The 22,213-nt window shown below is 38.7% G+C and overlaps 2 protein-coding genes and 1 pseudogene across 7 annotated transcripts in view; 2 read left to right on the top strand and 1 right to left on the bottom strand.

Annotated features, from left to right (window-relative positions):
- Positions 1-14,755, top strand: part of Ptgr1 (prostaglandin reductase 1) — a 37,142-nt gene extending 22,387 nt beyond the window's left edge. For 2 of the 4 annotated variants that reach the window (XM_087184187.1, XM_087184185.1), the window contains exons 8-10: positions 2,531-2,639; positions 6,387-6,505; positions 12,873-14,755. In XM_087184187.1, the coding sequence (XP_087040313.1) occupies positions 2,531-2,639; positions 6,387-6,505; positions 12,873-12,983 (339 nt within the window). In that variant the 3' untranslated portion in view covers positions 12,984-14,755. Of the gene's footprint in view, positions 1-2,530; positions 2,640-6,386; positions 6,506-7,512; positions 8,769-12,872 lie in introns of those variants that run through there. The other 2 variants (XM_087184189.1, XM_087184186.1) reach the window with 2 other exon arrangements.
- Positions 2,658-6,380, top strand: LOC147825780 (protein FAM162A pseudogene; annotated as a pseudogene).
- Znf483 (zinc finger protein 483) overlaps positions 13,914-22,213 on the bottom strand; it is a 56,335-nt gene continuing 48,035 nt past the window's right edge. For all 3 annotated transcript variants that reach the window (XM_087184184.1, XM_013073412.3, XM_087184183.1), the window contains one exon: positions 13,914-20,034. In XM_087184184.1, coding sequence (XP_087040310.1) covers positions 18,476-20,034 — 1,559 coding nt within the window. In that variant the 3' untranslated portion in view covers positions 13,914-18,475. The remainder of the gene's footprint in view (positions 20,035-22,213) is intronic.

Below are 22,213 nucleotides of genomic sequence, written 5' to 3' on the forward strand. Positions count from 1 at the left end.
TTACATTCCCTGTGGGGAGTTGGTACACATACATAACACATTTTAATTACTTTTTAAAAATCCCCCTTCCTTCTCCTCCTTCCCCCTTCCTCCATCTCTTCATCTTGTTCCCATTTGAGAAAGCTCTATCTCCTTACTTCCTATTATCTATCTTTTATTTTGCTCTTTATTCATATTCTGGGTTTCGCTTGTAGGAGAAACCATGAGATATTTAGGCTTGTGTGTCTGATTTGTTTCACTTAACATTATGGGCTCAAGGGGCATCCATTTTCTTACAAACAATTCAAGTTTATCCTTCTTTATGACAGAGTAGTACCTCATGTTCTCACTCCAAAAGTGATCTTTTATGACTGAGTTCTAATGCTTAGCAAAATGTTTTCAAGGGCCATCCACACTGTAGCATCTATCAATACTGCCTTCCTTTTTATGGCTAAAAAATAGTCCATTATATGGATATACCAAATTTTAATTATCTCCACATAATTGATGGGCATCTGAGTTGTTTACACTTCTTGGCCATTGCATATTATGCTGCTGTGAACATTCATATACAAGTTTTTGTACAAACACGTTTTCATTAACCTTGGGTGTCCACCTATGAGTAGAATTGCTAGGGCACACTGTAACTTCATATTTAATCATTTTGAGGAACTGCCAATCTATTATGCAAAGTGGCTGCACTATCTTATATTTCCAATCTGTGAGGGTTACCATTTTTCCGTATCCTTACCAACACTTGTAATTGTCTGTTCTCTTCTTGTAGCCATCTTAGTGGGTTTGAAGTATTTCATTGTGGTTTTGATTTGCATTTCCCTATGGCTAATGATATTTGGGATCTTTTCATGTACATTTGTATATCTCCTTTGGAGAAATATGTGTTCAAATCCTTTGCCAATTTTCCAAGTGGGTTATTTCTAGGGTTGTAAGAGTTCTTCATGTGTCTGATAGAATTGATTTTCATTATTCACAGTTAGTTACATTCTGGAAAGTCACCAGGACCCCTAAACCACTGCTTCTAGGAGAACTGCATACAGATATGTACGTTGTTTTATTATACTCTTAAATCCTATAAACAACACTTCCTAGTATTTTCCATTTTCTTTATTTTACAAAAGAGAAAATGAGGTTCAGCGATGTTCAGTAACTTGCCTCTGGGTGCCCTACGTACTCCTCCCCTCAGACCTGGTGTTCATACCCATCCAGTGGTCCCCAGAGCCCGGGCTACTGGAACTACACTGCACTGCCCGCCCCGACTCTCCATCCTTTGGTTATCTGTACATGAGAGTTGAAAAAAAAAGCAGTGGATTACCTTCCTTGCTTAGTCAGCTGGGAACAGCTGTCTCTTTTCTGCTACTTTATGCATGTCTAGAAATGCCCAGAGAAATCTCTGTGAGTTTTGATCTTGGCATTATGAATAAAATGTAGCATGTATCCCAATTTACAAATGTAGAATCCACTGTTAATGAGGTTTCCAACTATTTTCTCCTATTCCACAAGTTTTCTTCACTTTTACGATGCTATCCTTTGAAGCACAAAAGTTCTAAAGTTTGATGAAGTCTAATTTATCTAGTTTTTCTTTCCTTTGGTTGCTGTGGGTTTTTGTGTCACATCTAAGAAGGCTTTGCCTTTCTGAAGCTCACCAAAATTTACTCCTGTGTGAGTTCTAAGAGTTTTGCAGATTTTTTTTTATTATATCCATGTCTATAATGTGCGTATAGTGGAGGAAGCAGTCCGATTCGATTCGATCATAAATGTTCATTTTTTGTACTCTCAATTCAGTTCCACTGATCTGTATTTCTAGTCTCACACTGACCTGATTAGTTTAGCATTGTAGTAAGTTTTGAATTTGGAATGTGAGTCTTCCAACATTGTTCCTCATACGTCTTTTCAGTATTTTTCCATATGTTTGGATTATAGGAGAAGCAAACTATTGGACTTATCAGAGAACCAGAACATTTAGCAAATTAAAATTTGTTACTATATGTTCTTAGAGTCTAAAGGAAATGTCCATTTTTCTTTCTTTCTTTCTTTCTTTCTTTTTCTTTTTTTTTTGTACCGGGCATCAAACTCGGAACCTTGTGCTTGCGAGGCAGGCGGTGGAAGCGCTGAGCTAAATCCCTGGCCCAGGAAATGTCCATTTTCAACTTCTCTTTCTAACTGTAATTTTCTGCACAGATGTGCTCATGTAATTAACTCTTTTTGTTCTGGTTTGGTTTGGTTTTGTGTGTGTGTTCTGGGAATCGCACCCAAGGCGTGCACATACAAATCAAGCACTCTACCTCTGAGCTACATCCTTAGCCCTTTTTAAAAGTTTTATTTGGAGACAAGGTTGTGCCAAGTTACTCAGGCTGGCCTTGACCTTGCGACCCTCTTGCGTCAACCTCCCGAATAGCTGAGCTTAGTAATTGCGTGGCAGCGTGACTGGCCCAATTAATTTTCTTGCTACTAAACATTGTGACTTTATGATTCTTGTAAATTTCATGTTTACATTATGTAAAGTGTTTGCTTGTTTGTTTCCCTGTCTGTTTAGGTAGGTGGCGATTCCTCAAACACCGTTATACCCCAGATGAAGGCGTTTGGAAGAATTGCTATCTGTGGGGCCATCTCCGTGTATAACCGCACTGGCCCACTTCCCCCAGGTAACAAGTTCATGCAAATGATCACGAATGCAGACAGACCGGGTAAGGGAAGATGCACCGACATGGGATAGGCCAGTGACTGTAAACATAAGTGAAAGATTTCATCATATTCTTGATGAATAATAAAGAAATAGTATTTATGGGATTAGAAGTGTGATTTTATATATTTTATACTAAATCTGCTTAAGTTAGCTTTCAATACTGAAAGCAGGATGAACAAGTATGGAAGAAACATTTGCACTTATTAAAAGTTTTGATTACCTATTATTTTCTGTGAAGTCATATAAAGATAGCCAAGATTTGATTTAGAAAGAGAATGTCTGAGTTCTTCATATTAGTCTTACTGCTGAAGGTGCTGGATTGGGTGGAAAGTGTCTTGATGTGGGTGAAGGGAAAGGCAGTCTGCCACGTTTCCTCACAGTCTTAGACAGTGCTTCCTGGCGTGGCAAGATACCCTGGCCCGGTCAAGTTAACAGTTTCCACTAAAGAGAAAGGGGGTATGTATTTTACCTCCATCCTTGATTGTCCTTGTTTATTTGTCTGTGCCCTGCTGTGCCCTCCATATCCCACTTCTCCCCTCTCTTATACTGAAGTCATTCTTTTCTCTCCGCACTCACAGCAGTCCAAAAGCAGTGCCAACAGAGAACTGTATGCATTTCTCCCAGTCCTACGCCACATCTTGTACAGGCCTCAGTTTATGGATGGGAAGATGAACAACCTGAGACCCCTTGAATCCCATTAGCAGTAGACTCACAACAAAGACCCTTGTTCTGAATTCCTCAAATAAGGTCGTTCTCTGCCCTAATCATTTCATGCTGTTATAGAGTTACAGATTTACCTGTGGTCCCCAAAAGGGGGAAAGAAGAATAAAAAGAAATCTTTCAGACTATAATGAAGATCTAGGCAAAGATCGATCAATTGGTTACTCATTCTTGATCAGTGGGAATGATGTCTTACAGCCACACTAATTAGAAACAACCACATGGAGCTAGGTAGGGCTTAGAGTGGCATGGGCTGAGGAAAAAATAACTTGCAGATTCTCTCTTGAGTTATGAAAAAAAATCAAAGTGTGAGCTTCTCCAAGAAGGAAACTCCAGATCCATTTGGCAATTTCATCGTTAGGAGACATTTTCTCCCTACGTTTTTCTGCTTGGTGCTAAGCTAGAATCACAGCGCATCATGTGCCAATCAGTTGAGCAGAGCTCCAAGATACATTTTCTTAGCCCCAGTCTAATGAGATATAGCCAAGTATTTTGGTTACAGGAACTTGATCTAGTCTTTTCAGCAATTACTACTTGGAAGTTCAGCTACTCAGAGAGGTCATGGGGATGTCAGGTGACCTTGTCCATTCCACTTTAACCAGAGGGAGTTCTGCCTTGCTTCTGATCTCCAGAAATTCTTACATATTCCATTACTAGGACACCTAGGAATCCAGTAATTATTTCCACCAATTTTACCACTATGTTTGGTGTTTTGCTCTCAGAAAAGAATATTCCCATCAGCAATACTATTTCCCTCTCTTCCAAGTTGAGCAAATAGGGTTTCAATCCTTAACTCAAAAAGAAATACTGTTGGTGTCTTCTGAAGAAGTATTTGAATGTGTCACTCATTATGCAGCAGTTTCTATTGGCTCAGGACAATGTTCTTGCTTAATGCTTCCTTCTTCAAAGTAAAGAGTGGGGACTGTACACTTGAGTGATGCCAGGTGTCTAGGATGCTGAGGATACTTTCCACAAGTTGTCTGGGCTCTTCTGGCTCTGATACTCGCTAGGCACCTTCACCTGACTTCTTGGAACCTGAAAGACTTTATGTAGGTGTTATTTTCTCACTTTCTGGTCACTCAAGATCCTTGGGTGGGGGGGCGGGGGAGCTGGCAGCCCGTATGACCTTTTCTGTCCCACGGAGAAATAGGCCCTTTCTTACAGGGTGACAGAACCGCATGCTCATTCTAGGCGGATGGTTCTCAAGGTGTGGGCCCAGGGCCCACAGTATCCCTGTCTCCTGGGAATTTGTTATAAATATGAATTTTGGGGGCCCTCTCCAGATGCATAACCTGAAATTGTAGGACGGCCCAGCAGTCTTTCTCCATGAGCCCTCCACATGATTCTTCTACACACTAAACTGGAGATCCACTCTTCAGGCTGACTCTTGGTATTCTGCAATGGCAAGGACAGGGCAGGTGTGAGAGCTCATGGGTCTCCTGATCTATTGTCTCTCGCTAACTCTGAGGCTGGGGGTGGACACTGGTTCTTTGCATCTCCTTTAAGAACAGAACATCAAGAAATGCAAGGATGAGGTAGCACGAGGGTGCTGTGTTGTCTGCGAAGTGGCGGCCATGGGGAGCCTGCGCAGCTTTCGCCTGGTGGCAGGAAATTTTTTTAGGTTAGATGAAAACAGTGCTTCCTCATCACTAGGGTTTACCAGAAGCTCTGATTTGAAGAGACTGAATGGATTGTGCTCCAAACCACAGGAAAGTCCCAAGCTCCAACCAGCACTTTCAGCCACAAACCCGCGGTCTGGGAGAAGAAGATCCTGAGACGGTCAGGTCGCTTCAAGAGCCAGGACCAAATTCCATAGACTATCTCGTTTGAGATGCTCGATTCTGTGAAGAACAAGGTGCCGATGGAGATGAGCTGCATAATGATTGCCCTGATGGTGCTGGGATGTATCGTGATAGTTATCGAGGGCAAGGAGGCTGCCAAAAGAAATGAGTCTTTAACAACCTTGAACTTAAAAAGAAAGCTCATCTGAGAGAGGAAGCAGCTCTGAAGGCCAAAACAGAGTAGCGGAAGTCTCCATGCCGGCCGGACTGTGAACATCCAGGAGTAATGCAACAACTGCCTGTGTTGAGAAGAGTGTGGTATGACGACCCACTTCCTAAATGTATGTCTTGCACAAGCTTATACCAGTTCCTCAAAGAGGTACAAATAAATTTTCTTGAAGAAAATTAAAAAAAGAAGAAATGCAAGGAAGTCCTAGAATGCCTGGATTAAAATAGAAAGAGAAGCATGCTATGTACCAGGAATATCAGAGCAATCATTCTTCAGAAGTGCAGAAAACTATTAATACATCATCCCTGGGCCCTCTTTGTGTCCCGTAGCACTGTTTGGGAAGTTTTTGGTGGTTCTTACTTCCAGGATGTAAGAGATGAATGCTGCCTGACCCATACAAGGAATCTTAGTGTGCATTAGTTTCCTATTGCTGCTGTAACAAATTACCACAAACTTAGTGGCTACCACAACAGTCATTTATTCTCCTTCTTCGGGCAGTCAAAATTCTAAACTGGTCAGCAGGCCTGCCTGCCTTCTGGAAGCTCTAGAGGAGGATCTATTTCCTCACCTTTGGAACTTCTAGAAGCTGCCTGTATTCCTTGGCATGTAGTCCCTTTCTCCATCCTCAAAGCCAGCAGCATCCATCTTCATCCTACTTGTTATTCCTCTTGTCTACCCTTGCCAATCCCAGCTTCCATCATCGCTTATTTTTTCTTGGGTCTCTCTTGCCCTTACAAGAGTGCTTGTGATTACGTTGAGACGATCTGTCTAACCGAGAATAATCTCCCCATCTCAAAGTTCTTAATGTAATCACATTGGTAAAATCTTTTTTACAATGTAAGGTGAAATAGTCACAGATTTCCATTGTGGATGCTTTGGGGGCCATTATTCTGCTTTCCACACAGTGTTTGTTGTAAATCATGGCATGTTGACACCTCCATGGACCCTGTGAGCCAAATGTGCCCTCTGCTTTCAGGTCCAGACCCAGAAAGTATTATCTATAAGCAACTCCGCATGGAAGGGTTCCTGGTGTACAACTGGCAGGGAGAAGTCCGTGAAAAGGCTCTGAAAGATTTGAGGAAATGGGTTTTAGAGGTAAGCAGCTCCACAACTGCCCCATTCCACTGTATACTTGATCTCTTTGCTTTTGGTACTCAAAACCATTAGTCCATCCGTTCTTCCCTCTGGTATATCATCAGTTTCTCCATGCCTATTGAATCACTGCTTTTCAAATACAGACATTCTCACTTTTCTCATCTTAACATAGGAGAGGAAACAAAAAGAACCCTTTCTAAATTTCATCTCCACTGCACTTACAAGACCACTTCACTGATTTCCTCCTTTGTAGCAAAATACCTGGACATGTTATCTATACACATACATGCCGACTCTCTCCATTCTTTCTTGAACCCATGTATCAGGTTTTTGCACTGCTGCCATTGCATAAACACTGCTGTCTTCATGGTCACCAGTGTCTGTCACACAGGGAAATCCAGTAGTCTGTCTGTACTATCACTTGGTTATGGGGGAATATTTTAGAGAGTGATCGCTCTCCATTACTGTACTTTCTTCCTTTGGCTTCCTTAGCACTTGGTTTTCCTCACTAATTAATCTTCTGCTGACTTTTCTTCTGGCTTCTCTCCAAATTAATAATAGAGGACCTGAGGCATGGTCCTTGGACCTCTTTTCTTCCCTATCCACACTCTATTATCCCTTCATTAGCTCGTCCAAGCTCCTGGCTTTAAATACGAGCAGGATCCTGAGAGCCCCCCAATTTTTGTCTCCTTTGCAGTCCAGTCTGGTACCTGGATGCCTAATATACATCAAAAACTCCTTATGTTTTAATCCTTCCTGCTCAACCTGCTCTACACTCAGACTTCACTATCTCAGAGATAGCCGTTCTACTCGTCTACTGCTGAGTGCAAAACCTTTGAAGTCGTGAGGTTTGGGAGCTCTTGGGGAGCTAAGGTGGGAAGATTGTGAGTTAGACGCCACTGTGGGCTATGTGGAGAATCCAAGGCCATCTCAGACTATGTAGTGAGACCCTGTTTCAAAAGCAAAACAAAAACCTTGAATTGTCTTTGGTGTGTTTTCTCCCTCAGATCCATGTCCAACCTTTCAGTAGGTCCTGATGGCTCAATCCTCAATATATGTACAGAATCTGACCAGCTCTTGCATGTCCTCTGCTCCTACCGTGGCCCAGGCTACCACACCGCCTGTTCTGGACATGTGCAGTAACCTCTATCTTCTATGTGGTCTCCCACTTTTGCATGCCTACAGACAATTCCCATCTGGGTAGCCAGAGTGATCTTTTAACTGTCATTCTTATGTGCAAATCCCTGCAAGCCTTTCCACTTCAGTTAGCATAAATCCAAAGTGCTTTATTATAATAACCTACAAAGCTGTACACAGTCTGGCCCTTATTCCTCTTTGATTTCATTTCTTTAGTGTTCGTGCTTTTGCTTACTCTGATAGGTATCCCTCCGTGCCCCATGACTGCTTCCTTAAGTCTCTCCACGTTCTTCAAGTCCTTGCTTAAAAGCACCTGAGAATGAGGCAACTTTTAAAATTTTTTGCTGGGGATGGTGGTACACGCCTGTAATCCCAGCACTTGGGAAGCTGAGGCAGGACTGCTGCAAGTTCAAGGCCAGCCTGGGGTACAGAGTGACCTCAAGCCCAGGCTGAACTGCAGAATGACACTCTCTCAAAACACAAAGATAAACATTTTTCATTGACTTGATGCATAATATTTGTACACACTTTTGAGTTACACTATGATTTTTGATATACAATGCATAATAATGCATATACAATGCATAATAGATGTATCAGGTTAATGGAGATATCCAGCACTTCTGTTATGCTTTCTTTGGTTGGAATACTATTCAAAATCTTCTCTCCTAGCTATTTTAAAATACGTATTTCAGAGTTAGTGGGACTTTGATAGAAAACTTTATAAACTTTTTTCACTTCAGTAAAGATTTGTCTTGCATCTTGCTGTCATTAAAGGCAGTTGATCCTAAAATTTCAGTCACTTAAATGTACCCACGAAACAAAAATATATAGTCTCCATTTTTCCCGGACTTTAATTTGCTCAATTATACCTCAGTGTTGTAGCAGCATTGTGTACCTGACACAGTGCTTTGATCTTTTCAGACCCTTGGTACTGACCTGAAGGAGATCTAAGAGTCCTTTCTCCTTTTGAGTTCGAATCACAGCCTTAATGTGGTCTTTCTTGCTTTATGTGCGTTTGCCTAATGTAAACGTGTTTTAATGCTTCTTGTTTGTATTGGGTAGCATGGGGATAAGATTTTAACTGGTTATTCTTGAATTGCTTCTACAATAAACCAATTTTATAATCTTTAAATTCATCAGCTTTTTACATTTGTGTTCTTTCCATTTAAGGCTTCTTAGATCTAGTTATGATTAATGGAGCACATTGATTTGAAGTTTCAGATCTTCCAAAGCACTATTTTGTAATAATTATTTTCTAAACATACTGCCTTAAAAAAAAAAAGTAAGAAAGTGACTGTGATACAAATAATGTTCCTCTTCTAAGTATTCATATTAAATATGAAATATTAATATTAAATATGCTCTTGGAGCATAACAGACTGAAAAATAGCAGTAATTATATAAGCCAGAATTCATACCGATCAGTGTTGAAACTCAGTGCAAAAACAAAAGGCAGTATCCAGTGATTAAAAATTTCATAGGTTTTGTACATCTGAGAAATGAGTAGTCAGATGAATTTTTATCTTTGCATGTTTTTATAAGAATTGTGGATGTGCCTACCTCAACAGTCATTTCTTGTATCTGGAAAAATATTTTCCACATTTTAAATGTTTTATATTAGAGATTTCTTTAATGAACACTTGTCAAATATATATATATATATATATATATATATATATATATAGTACCAATGTTGCTATTTTTTTGTTTTAGATGTAAGAGCATGCTCATGTTAGGTACTTACATAGATTGTTACGTTATTTTTTCTTATTTACTATCTTTTTGTTTGTTTCTGTGGTTCAAATATATTCTTTCTTGAAAGTAAAAAAAAAAATACATATTTAATTGGATGTAACCATAGTATGCAGCAGAATATTAGAATGAATGGGGGAACTTTTAAAATGACCTTATTTTAAGTTCAAGTATCCCTTTATTTCTGATCTCGTCTTTTTATCCATAGCAATCCCATTTGTATGTATTGCCATCTCCCTTCCATGAGACTGTAACCTCCATGAAGACAACATTCATGCATTTTATTTTCTGATATAGCTGCAACACCCAGAATAGGGTTTGAATCAATGTAAGCACAAAGGGGCTGAGGGAGGTAGCTTAGTGATATAGTACATGCTTAGCATGCTGAGGCTGTGGGTTTAGTACGTAACACCAAAAGAAAAGGAAATATATATATATATATACTAGATAAAAGTTGTAGAAAGAATAAATAGTAGAGCAGCACATAAGTGAGCCATGGCTGTCCTAGGTCCTAGGTCACAAAAAGCTTTCTTATAGCTGTGCCTTTGGGTCCAGAAGAAGAACCTCTTTTATCATGAGCTGTGATCATTTTCCCCCATTACCATGTGGACTTTTAGTCAATAGAAATCTAAGAGCTCAAGGTGCATTATCCTAGTTTTGGAAAGGAAGTGTGATATGATACTTCCTAATTCCTGGCCCATGGTCATTTCCCAATTCCAAAAAATAGATTGCTCCTCTGGCAGCCATTGGAGCTTGGCAGTTTTCCCAGTGTAACACATGGAGTGCTGGGCTGGGCTCTCTAGAATCCTGAGAAGAGCTGAATTATTTTTAAATTCCTAGCGTGTTGCTTTTTTGTCCTCTATGACAGAATGGAATCTTGCTTTTCCATGATCACAGCTAACAACAAGAAACCCCCGTGCTGGTGAGCATGATGTCTATAATGCTTATTTCTAACAAAGTGAAGCTGATTAGCTTCTACTTTAAGTAACTAGTGAATTCTAGTCTTTTCCTTTCCCTCTCATCTTGATTTTGTAATATACATTGTATTTTAAAACAGTTTTACATACTACAGAGAGCTCCCTCTCATATTGTCTGCATTCTATACCATAAATTCCCCTATCATCAACATTTTCTATTCTATTTGTATTAATACAGTAGCTAGGGCTACTGTAACAAAGTTTAAAGCAACAGACTGGGTTGCTTAAAAGGCATTTATTTTCTGAAGGCTCTGGATGTTGGAAGTCTAACATGAAGGTGTCAACAGAATTCTTTCTTCCGAGTCCTTTCCCTGCATCTTTATTTAGTCTTCTATTATGTCTTAATCTCTTAAAAGAACACCAGTCCTATTGGCTTATGACCGACCCATGTGGCCTCACTGTATCTTTCTTTTCATTTTTTTTATTAGTACATGTTTGTAGTACATAATGATTACAGTCCTCACGGGGAGTTGGTACACGCACGTAACACATCTTCATTCTTTTTTTCATGCCCTTCTTCTACCCTCCCTGCCATGTGTCATCTCTTGGCAGCCTTCCCTTTTGAAAAAGATTTATCTCCCTACTTTCTGTTATCTATCTTTTATTTTGCTCTTTATTTTGGGTTTCTCATATAAGAGAAACTATGCAGTATTTAAACTCATGCACTTGATTCACTCAACATGACTCAAGGTGCATCGATTTTCTTATAAATGACTCAAGCTTATCCTTCTTTATGGCAGAATAGTACTCCATTGTTTATAAAGACCACATTTTCTTATCCATTCATCTGTTGATGGGCATATAGGCTGCTTCCAAGATTTAGCTGTCATGAACTATGTTGCTATAAACATGGGTATGCATGTACCACTGTAATATGATGTCTTTAACACTTTCAGGAAGATACCTAGAAATTGTTTCTTTAAAGGCCCTGTCTCCACACACAGTCACATTGTGAGGTACTGGGGTGAGGCCTTTAACATACGAATTGAGGAAGAAGGGCTTCACATTTCAGTCTACAATAGTATTCATTCTCTTTTAAACATTAAACTAGATTCTAGCTTTCCATTCTATTCAGATTCTATGCCTGTTCAAAACGTAGCAATGAGCTGAGGGTTTCAAGTCAAGGATTCAAGTCGCAGAGCTTCCCTGTTTTCTGAGTGCCTTAAAACAAATAATTTTCTTCCTAAGTTCATACCTGGTGTCAACCATCAGTAGAACACCTTGGAGAAAAAAAGCTTCCAGTTATTTCCAGTCTGTCTCAACATAGACCCCTTAGGAGAATCTGAAAATGTAAATCAGCCCCACATAGCAGACTGTATCCCTGGGGGAAGAAAAATGAAAAATCTTCCTCCCTAAAGTAAATCCTTCCCTCCCTTGCTCCTAAATAAATGCTAAGCACAAATTGAAAGAACCTTGGGCCGGGGATTTAGCTCAGTGGTTCCGTCGCTTGCCTTGCAAGCGCAAGGATGGGAGTTCGATCCCTGGTACAAAAAAAAAAAAAAAAAAACACACGCGCACAGAAAAAGAACCTTGGCCTGAGGGGGATACAAATTATTGGACTGCCATAATTATAGACACGTCCCGAAAAAGCTCTACCACTGCAGGCCCCAATGGGAGTAAAGATTCTGCATTGTGTGACTACGAGAAATGACTTTTGAAACAGACCATCTACCCAACACTCACATTTTAAAGGAGGAAAGGCATGTTTGGGTTCACAGCTTGTAGAGGTTTCAGTCCATCAGTCCAAGGCAGGGTGGCATGCCACAGGGGCATAGCAGAGGACAAACAGCACACGGCATGGCGGCAGGAAGCAGATAAAGCAAAAAGGGTAGAGGAAGAGAGAGATAGACCTAGGCCACACATCCCCCCTGTGACCCTCCTCCTCCAACCAGACTTCACCTCTCAAATCACATTTAGCTATAAATTCCTGAGTGACTAGTCCATTGGTAATTATCACACCCCTGTGTTCCAGTCACCTCAACAAAGCCCACCTATGAACATGTCAGACTTTAGCGGGGACATCCAGATATAAACCATAACATAGACAGTATCTGGCAATGATGTTCTGTTCTGTATCTACTTCCACCTTTTCGGAAATCATTGCATTAAACTTGTTATTAAACTTGTCTGGGCTGGGGACATAACTCAGTGGCACAGTGCCTGCCTGGCAAGTGAAGCATGAAGTCCTGAGCTCAATCCCTGGTACCAAAAAACCCCCAAATGATTCTATACAATTTGTTTAGCAATTTCTAAATCATAGCCTGTGACATTTCTTCTTTCATACTGTGATCTGACACCTACCTACTGTATTCTTATGTGTACTTTGTAATGTTAATACACTATGTATGGAGATCTTGCCCCTCAAATTAACTCAGTTCACAAAAAACATGCCTCCATCTTATGAACTGTTAAAAACAATAAATGATAAATTTGTGCTAGGATGAGAAGAGAAAATCATTTGGAATATGAAATCAATGTTTGTTGTTGTTTTGATTCAGGGAAAAATCCAGTATCACGAACACATTACCAAAGGATTTGAAAACATGCCAGCTGCATTTATGGGAATGCTGAAAGGTGATAATTTGGGGAAAACCATCGTGAAAGCATGAAAAAAAAGACATACGAATTATCATAGTGTGAGATTTGGATGACTACTTAATTTTTCACTATTTGGTAAAAATGTATACTGTACAAATAATCTAAGAAATAGTAACTATAATGATCTAGTGAATAAACTACATTAAAGTGGTCTGTAATCAGTGACAAGTAATACAAATTTCATAGTTAACAACAGCCAGTCACCTTTTCTATCTACTGCTTTTTCTAGTTTACAGTAGCAAATAATGACTTTGGGGTCTGTATTAGTCAGTTTTCCATTACTGTGACAAAATATTTGAGATAATCAACTTATAAGGAGGAAAGATCTATTTTGGGTGTTTTGTAGGTTTCAGTCTATGAGCTGTCAGCCCCATTGCTTTGGTCCTGAGGTGACAGGAACAACTGGTGGAGGAAGCAGCATACCTCATAGCAGTTGGAAAGCAAAGGAGACCAAAATGGTGGGGCTGGGGATTTAGCTCAGTTGTTTTGGCACCTGCCTTGCAAGCTTAAGGTCCCAAGTTTGATCCATGGTACCAAAAAAAAAGAAAGATGCTGGAGTCCCAATGTCCCCAGTAAGGGCACACCCCTAATATTCTAATGTCCTCCCACTACACCCAACCTCCTAAAGTCTCCACCACTCCTCAGCAGCACCAGAGGCCAGTGACCATATCTTTTAAAACAGAAGCGTTGGTGATGGGGCACTCATTCAAATCATAACAGAGTTTGAAAGTTTAGTATCTCTGTGACCTTCGACTTCCGATTTTTCATCTGATCCCCAGTACCAAAAAATAAATAAATAAAATAAAAATAAATATAAAGACTATTTCCTATCTGTAGGGGACAGGGGAAGGGGACGTTACCAGAACCTCTGCAGTGAGTCCTGGTCTCCTGCGAGCCATGGCAGCACATGGCGAATTACAGGAAAGGTAGAAAAATGAGACTGAGAAGAAGCTGAGCTTTGGGTCTGATCAGTGCTGCTCTGGACAGCAAAGACAAAAGCCCCCAGCTTACCACACCTTTTATTCAGTACATCGGGAGAAACAAATGTAACAAATGACTTGCAGAGAGTTCAATAGTTCACATTGGGATAAACAAGGTGTAACGGAAGGCTTGCAGAGAGTTCAGTACATCTCCGGCAAACAAGATGTTAATCAGTCCAAGAACAATGAGGAACTGAGCAGATGTTTGTTCTCCCAGGATGTTTCTTGTCCTGGAGAATCACAGCATCACCGGATCACTGAAGTCTCAGTTGCGACCGGAGGCCAAACTGGAGTTATTCTGTAGCTGGGCTGTAGGCAAGAGAACTAGGCTAACCAAATGATTTTTCCCTAGAATTATGTAGCATTGCTCCCAACACCTATCCTCCACTGCAATGAGGTTAGGGCCAATGTGATGGATTTCTGGCCTGTGGAAGAAAGAATCCTAAGGCAGGGGGCCTGAAAGTTTCTTGGTTAAAGCATCCTTAGGACTTCAATCATTTTTTCATAGTGCCTGATGCCAAAAGAAATATCTAACAGTTCTATTTGGTAGTTACTGTAGTTCCAAACATAGTAGCCATAGTTTATGCTGCATCTTTCACTGTGTTATCTTCAAAATATTCAAATGTCCTAGGGAGCCCCCATCAGTTCTCTGCACTGTCCTAGAATATTTTGGCTCCCAGTTGGGACTTCTCCAAGCTGTTTCTAGGCCAATGTTTGTGTCTGACCTAGGAGGTTACCTATTCTAAACGCCATGGCTACAAAATGTTGGAAGACTGCCTGGGAATAAAGTTTTATTGAGTTAATCAGTTGAGACCTGTTGGCTTTTCTGTGGGTAGCATTGCCTTCTCTAACTTTGTACTGTGCAATATGGCTATGAATAACTGAGAATGCAAATATGCCACATTTCAAAATTTAAAAAACTGACAGTGAAGCATTTTTTCATTAAACACTACTTTATTGTTTTAATAAAACTACAATTCACTTTAACTATTGTATTGCAGAGGACACTGTTGTACTATAACTTATATAGGAACGTGCATTATTTTTAGTGTCACATGTAAACACACTACCAATCTCTAGTCAGTTTCAAAGACTGATTCAGGTGACTTTTTATGCATGGATGAAATATCACGATAGGTCTACTTGGCTATATTATGCAAATAGCACAAGAGTATACCTAAGCAGACAGCAAAGTCACACTGTTACATAAATCATAATCATAAATTGATATCTATTGTCTTAGTTTTCTAGTTAAAATTTAAGAAAATATTAAAAATATAAACAAATGCATAATACTGAAACAGAATTCAGTGAAGACACAGAAGCTCATACTATAACCAGTCAAGAAAAAAGGGAATAGAAGAGTATAGTGGATGTTCAATGATAAATGATAATTGCAATTTACAGCAGCAAACAAAACCACTGTTTAATTCCAGTGTGAAAGACAATAATTGAGATAATATTTAAGATTTACAGAACTTTTCAACAACTTAGTCAAAAACAGAATCCACCAAATTAGTCATATGAGAATTTTAACAAAACTGTTCAAACAAATTTTAACAGGATCTGAGTTTGTAAACTTAGCCAGCTATAAAACAGCTTGGTTGTTACACATACATAAATATGTGCACACACACCCACACACACACAAATGCACACACACAACCTCAGATTGATTAAAAATAATCATGTTAGATTTCATAATTTAGAAAATTGTGAGAAAATGACATCTAAAAACTCACTGAAACAAATATTTAAATACCATTAAACAATTTTGCTCACACAATATACATGAAGAAATCATATTTTTCCTATAGGACATATATTTCTAATAATATCAAAGATCAGTTGATTCAAAATTTGAAATTTTTCAAGTATTTTCTTTAGTTTTAGGTAAATCATGTGATATAAGACACTGCCCAAGAAAAACTTTGGATATGTTCCATCTCAAAGAAAAAACAAAATGTCAACTCCCTAAACTCAAACTGGTGACAGACACTTTTTGACAATTTTCCATCTTTCAGAGAATTTCAGCTAGATATAAAGATCAATTTCTATCATGAAGATGGAATTTTACCCATGTAAGCCAAAATATCGGGCATATCAGAATTTTAAAGCAAGAGGTAACTTTTCCTTCATTGCTTTATTGAAATGTACAAGTCATGCTGAAAATATTTTAACAATAAGAGTATTATGATGTACTATAACTTGGATAATATCCTGAGTTCAATCCCTGGTACCAAGAAGAAAAAACAAGGATTGTGGTGAAGATTGTACAAACTCAGTAAACTTATTAAAACTCACTGATCTATACAGCTGAAATATTTTTATCATATAAATTTATACCTCAATAAAATTTAAGAAAAGTTTATACTCCAGACCCCCAACTGATATTGAGATAAAACATCCACTTATGAAAGTTGGGAAATCTAACCTCAGGAAACAACCTGGAACAAGTCTCTTCTGAAGAGTTTTCTTTAATTCTTTCTATAAATTGTATCTTTTCAGAAAAACCCCACTAGTTTACACTAGCATATGATTCTTATAACCCATATTCCTTTCATGGCTAGAGTGCATTTGGTAGGTCCATTCAGGAATAACTACACAGATCAATCTGTCACACAGTATTTGAACTGCAGGCTTTTGAGGTTGAGAGACACACAAAGAAAAAAACAAAAACCTTACATAGAGAGGTAGCATTTAAAACCTAAGCACCTGAAATTACAGCAAATATTCCTGAGACTCTGATCAGCATTAAGATCTCTTCACTGCCATAAGCCCAATGTACTATAGTTTAGTTCTGTATTTAAAGGAGCTGCCTCAAATTTCAACTTTATTAACTTATTTCAGTACACTGTTGAGTCAGGAGGGCTCCTGTGGAGCTCCATGACCTGAGACCCAAATCTCACTCAGGGTCTTTCATTCCTTTTTCAGTTAGAAATTATTCAGACTTCACCAAGGTAATTTTGAATATTCAATACCTGTATATTCCATACTTTGTAGAACTACTTCCACACACACACAAAAAGTAAAACTGAAAACATTTTCATCAATTCTACATTCGTTCCTTGAACTTGACTAGCTATCAAATGGGGTCTCTCTTAATTTTAGCGTATATATCCTCCAGAATGTAGAGGATTAAAATACCAAATTCCTACAACGGGAAAGTTGGGTTATATGCAGGACAAGAGCTGACAAGTAAGAAAGTAGATTTCCCATTTAAAGGAGACAGCTGCTACCCAGATCCAGCTGAGTGCTCCGTGGATACATGAGCCCAGTTAGGGCAGCCCTTAACATTTTGTTTTTATTGTTCTTTTTTTTTTTTTTTTTTTTTGGTACTGGGGATCAAACTCAGAATCTTGAGCTTGCAAGGCAGGTGCAGGCACACTGAGCTAAATCCCCAGCCCAAAATTTGGTTTTTAAGGAGAAACCTCAACATGAAATTCCCTATTTTGAAATACTGGCAACTAAACATACACACATAAATACATATATACATTTACATATAAATATCCCACCATGAAGACAACCCAAAATATGACTCGGTCTAAGAGATATGACCTCTGCAATACTGAATGCTTACACTGCAATTGCAGGAAGCTGTACTTGCTACAGGCACAAATTGTAAAACTTATAATTCTATGTTGCAAACGAAAACCTACTCGGGAAAGGTGTTTTTGGCACGTTTCTTTCCTCTACATCCAATTTATTTTTGGGGGGACTGTGATTCTTATGGCTTGAGTTAACTCAAGTTCAAGATTTTTGGATTCTTAATCCCTTTAGCCAGTAAACAAAAGTTAAAATTTGGGGTATTCTATCTTAGTAGAATTTCCCTGAAAACAAACCTCTTTGAGCTTCTCTGATTTGTTCCTATCATATTTTAGGGATTCCTGCACCAAGTGTTTAAAAAGTATTCAGCATTCTCACTAAACTAGAAGTCCAGTATACTGCAAGAGAACAGTTTTCTATCAGAGAAACAATAAAATTCCAAAAATCAAAAATGTTTAACATTTCTACAGCATCACAATTATCAGAGATAAAAATAACAAAACAAAAAACACCTTAGAAATCATTAGTCCCATCCATTCACTCTACTGGTACAGAACCTACAATACAGAAAGGTCAAATGATTTCTACCAGGTTATATAGTATAAAGCTGGCAATCTGAGATAGTAATGTGAGTCCAGTCAAGTTCTTTCCATCTTGATACACTAGAGTGGGAGAATAGCAGGAGAGAGAAATCCTCTGAAGAAAAACACTTTTCAAATTTAAGACTGGCCTTTTAGAACCGTTTCACATCTCATACTTTCTTCACTTTCCACATGGCTTTATCTACTCTATTACCATTCATCGGCAAGTGACATCCTTGAAATGAAGAGGGATGAATGAAGAATAATTTCTCTAGCTGCTAGCCCACTGAAGTTGCAGCTATTAATCAATGTTGTGGTAGTTCATATCCCAGGATTTCCAGTATTTTGAACTAAATTTCCAACCCCCTGCCCCATCTTACTTTATTTGCAGAACTACTTTTTAGTGTGTGATGCCCGATGTCTGATAAGGCTTGAAATACTTTTAAATTTTTTGTCACATTCATTGCATTCATGGTCACTTGTTCTGGTATGAATTTTTACATGTTCTACAAGGATTGTGCTCCGAGTAAAGGTTGCTCCACAAAAGTCACACTCATAGGGTTTCTCTCCAGTATGAGTTCTGTAATGTTCATTAAGAGATGAACTCTGACTAAAGGTTTTCCCACAGTCTTTACATTTGTAAGGTTTCACACCAGTATGGCTTCTCATATGACGACTAAGAAGGGAATGGGCAGAGAAAGCTTTCTCACATCGGTCACATTTGTAGGGTTTTTCTCCTCTATGAAGTCTTTGATGATAATGGAGAGTTGAAAAATGGCTAAAAGTCGCACCACAATCATTACACAAATATGGCCTTTCTCCAGTGTGAATTCTCTCATGTCGCTTAAGGCAAGAAGCTTGTCTAAAGGATTTTCCACATTCATCACATGTATATGGTTTCTCCCCCGTATGAATTCTCTGATGTTTGGACAGGGAAGAGCTATGACTGAAGGATTTCCCACAATCCTTACATTTATAAGGTTTTTCTCCAGTATGAATTCGCTGATGTTGATAAAGAGATGAACTGTCACTGAAGGGTCTCCCACAGTCTTTACACTGAAAGGGTTTTTCCCCACTATGAATTCTTTGATGTTTTGTGACATTAGCTAGGGTGATACCTTTTCCACAATCATCACATTTGTGGGGCTTTTCTACATTTTGATTTTTATAATGTGCCTTGAGCGATGAACTACCACTATGAGCTTTTCTACATTCAGGACACATAGAGGGTTTCTCTACAGTGTGAATTCTATGATATTTGCTGGGGGGGGCACTAAAGCAAAAGATTTTTCCACATTTACTACATTTATGAGTAGTTTCTCCAGTTTTAGTTCCCTCATCTTTATTTGAGGTTGCATCTTTTAATTTCTTCTGACATTTTACACAGGTAGAGTTTTTTATCTTAGAATGGGATGAAATTTGTGTAAATGCTACCCCACACTTACCGCAATTTGGGGATTTAGCCCCCAGATGAATTTTCTTACATTTCTGATGTTCAGGAAGAGATGAAGATGAATTTAGGTCCTTTCCAGCTTCACTGTGTTTCTCTGACTTTTCAGCAGTATTCTCTCTACGGTTCAGAACAAGATCTGAATGAAAACTGAAGGGTTTCTTGCATTCATTAAACTTTCTACACTTCTTCAAGTAGGCTTTCAGATGTTTAGCTTTGTCAGAAGTCCATTTGAGTTTCTGTCCATTGGGGCTCTTTTCTGGGTCTAATACTTCACCCTTATTGTCTATCCTGTGAGTTTTCTTTTGTATTACTGATCCTTTTGAATGTCCCTGTTTGTCATGATCTTCCTTGGATTTGCCATAATGTTTCCGGAATTCTGCTATCAGGCCACAACCATCATCCTTGAAGCATTCTTCTATTATTTTCTCTAAAGTTAAATCTTCCATAAAAACATTACAGTTTTGAACAGACACCTCCAATTCCCCTTTAGGCTCACACTCTAAAAAAGAAATAACACATAGAACATTTCCTGTTTGCTAAACTGATGTATTGATACTGAAACAGAAACACAGAAAGTCATGATAAGGAATATGGCTTAGTTAGTTTTCAATTAGTGCTCTATTGAACAGGGGAAAGAAGAGCAATATAGGCAAGCAAGTTAACACAAAGGTTAGGAAAAATATTGAGGAAGATGGAAAGTATATGCTTCATAATTAACAGATGCAAGTTCTTATCCTTGTGTCAGATTTCTATTTCAAACCTATTCTTCTTACATCCAAACTTTTCTCTTCCGAAACAATGCTAATATTAATATTTACTACATACTTATCAAATGCCAGGTCCACCCCAAGCACTTTGCTTGCATTATTTTGCTTCATCTTTACCACAATCCAAGTACTAGGTCCTCCTATTATCTCTGTTTTATGGATGTGACACCTGGACACCTGAGTGTAAGCAGCTTGCCTATGGTCATATGAATTACAAGTAAGCTTGATTTTTAATCTGGTCTAACACCAAAGCCCATGCTTTTGATCCCTATACCATATGTCTTCTTCTCAAAGCAGACAAAGCACTAATTTTATACAAAATGTTTATCATATTACAATTATGCAATACCATGCATGCTACACTTTCAAAGGTTATCACAACCTGGCCCATTCAACTATAAGGATCCTCTAATCTGGCATACATTTCTGGTCCTTCCTACATTGCTGCACTTTTGCTCCTATTCTTTTGGTCTTAAAACTTCATACTACCTAGTATTGAATTTTGCAGCACCTTCAGTATCACATATAAATTTGACAGGGGCTAGGCTTCATGTCCCACAGTCTCCAAGAAGCTTTCTCCAGTACTGTACTCTGATTGTGCTCTTATCAGATCTTTGAATTCATTTACTAAGCATATAATTCATCCTGATTTTTCATCACAAGGTCACATCATTTTCATAAATTGATTTTAAACATAACTATAAAATACAAACTCACTCACAATCCTATTACCCAGAAGTTATCTGAATGTTCTTTTAGAAAATGTTCAGTATACTTTTGAATAGAAAACTGTACGTGTATTCTTACTGTTTTTCTTTTATAACTATTTTCCATCTTATCCATAATTCAACATAAAAATGATTTAATCAATCATTAGATATACTTTAGTTATTCCCTTAACCAACCTTTCTAACCTACTTACTGTTCTTTATTAATTTGCATTAGCCTTTTTGTTTGGCAACAAGGTCTCTCTATGTAGTTCAGGCTGACCATGAACTCATGGTGATTTTCCAAGTGCTGGGATTACATGCATGCACCATTACACCCGGCTGATTTGCATTAGCTTTGTAAAATTCTGGCTACTGACTCAGCTTTTCAAAAATTTTTTGTGCAATCTTGTAAATGACTTTTTAAAGAACTTATACATCTACAAGCTGTTTCCTCAAAATAACCATCTTGGGCAAGGGATATATTTTATACCAATGATTTTATAGCTGAGGCAGGAGGATTGCTAAGAGCAAGAGGCCAGCTTGAACTATGTGGCAAATTCAGGGCCAGCCCAGTCTATACAGTGGGACCCAGTGTCAAAAAACCAAAAACGACTCTTCCTCACCAACATTTCTTCCTTCTCTTTCTCATTCACAAGCATCAGACCTGCATCATGTTCTTGTTTTGTTTTGGTTGTTATTTTTTTTTTTGGTACTGGGGATCAAACTCGGGTCCTTGAGTTTGCAAGGCAGGCAGCAGAACAATTTAGCTAAATCCCCGGCCCCTTACATCATGTTCTTATAGCTCTTCCAGCTTCTCCCAAGTCCCTCCCCATTTGTCCTCCTGAAATCTGCCCCAATAAATCTCCTGCACAGTTAATCATGTCTTGGCATGTACTTCTCAAAGGACCCAAAACCAAGTCTCTCCCGTTAAAAAAATATTTCAAGAGCTGGTCGGTGTAGCACATGCCTGTAATCTCAGAACCTGGGAGGCTGAGGCAGGAGGATTGCCATTGGTTTGAGGTCAGCCATGGTTATATATTGAGTTCAAAGCCAACCTCAACTACATAACAAGACCCTGTTTAAAAAAAAATCCAGTTGGTGCATTGCTGGCACATCTGTAATCCTAGCTACTCCTGAGGCTGAGGCAGGAGGATCACAAGTCTGAGGCTGGCCCAGATAATTTAGTAGACTCTCTCAAAAT

This window comes from Heterocephalus glaber, unplaced genomic scaffold (assembly GCF_053883595.1).
Source record: "Heterocephalus glaber isolate CG9 unplaced genomic scaffold, H.glaber_assembly_v1.0 deba00001481, whole genome shotgun sequence".
Taxonomy (NCBI): domain Eukaryota; kingdom Metazoa; phylum Chordata; class Mammalia; order Rodentia; family Bathyergidae; genus Heterocephalus; species Heterocephalus glaber.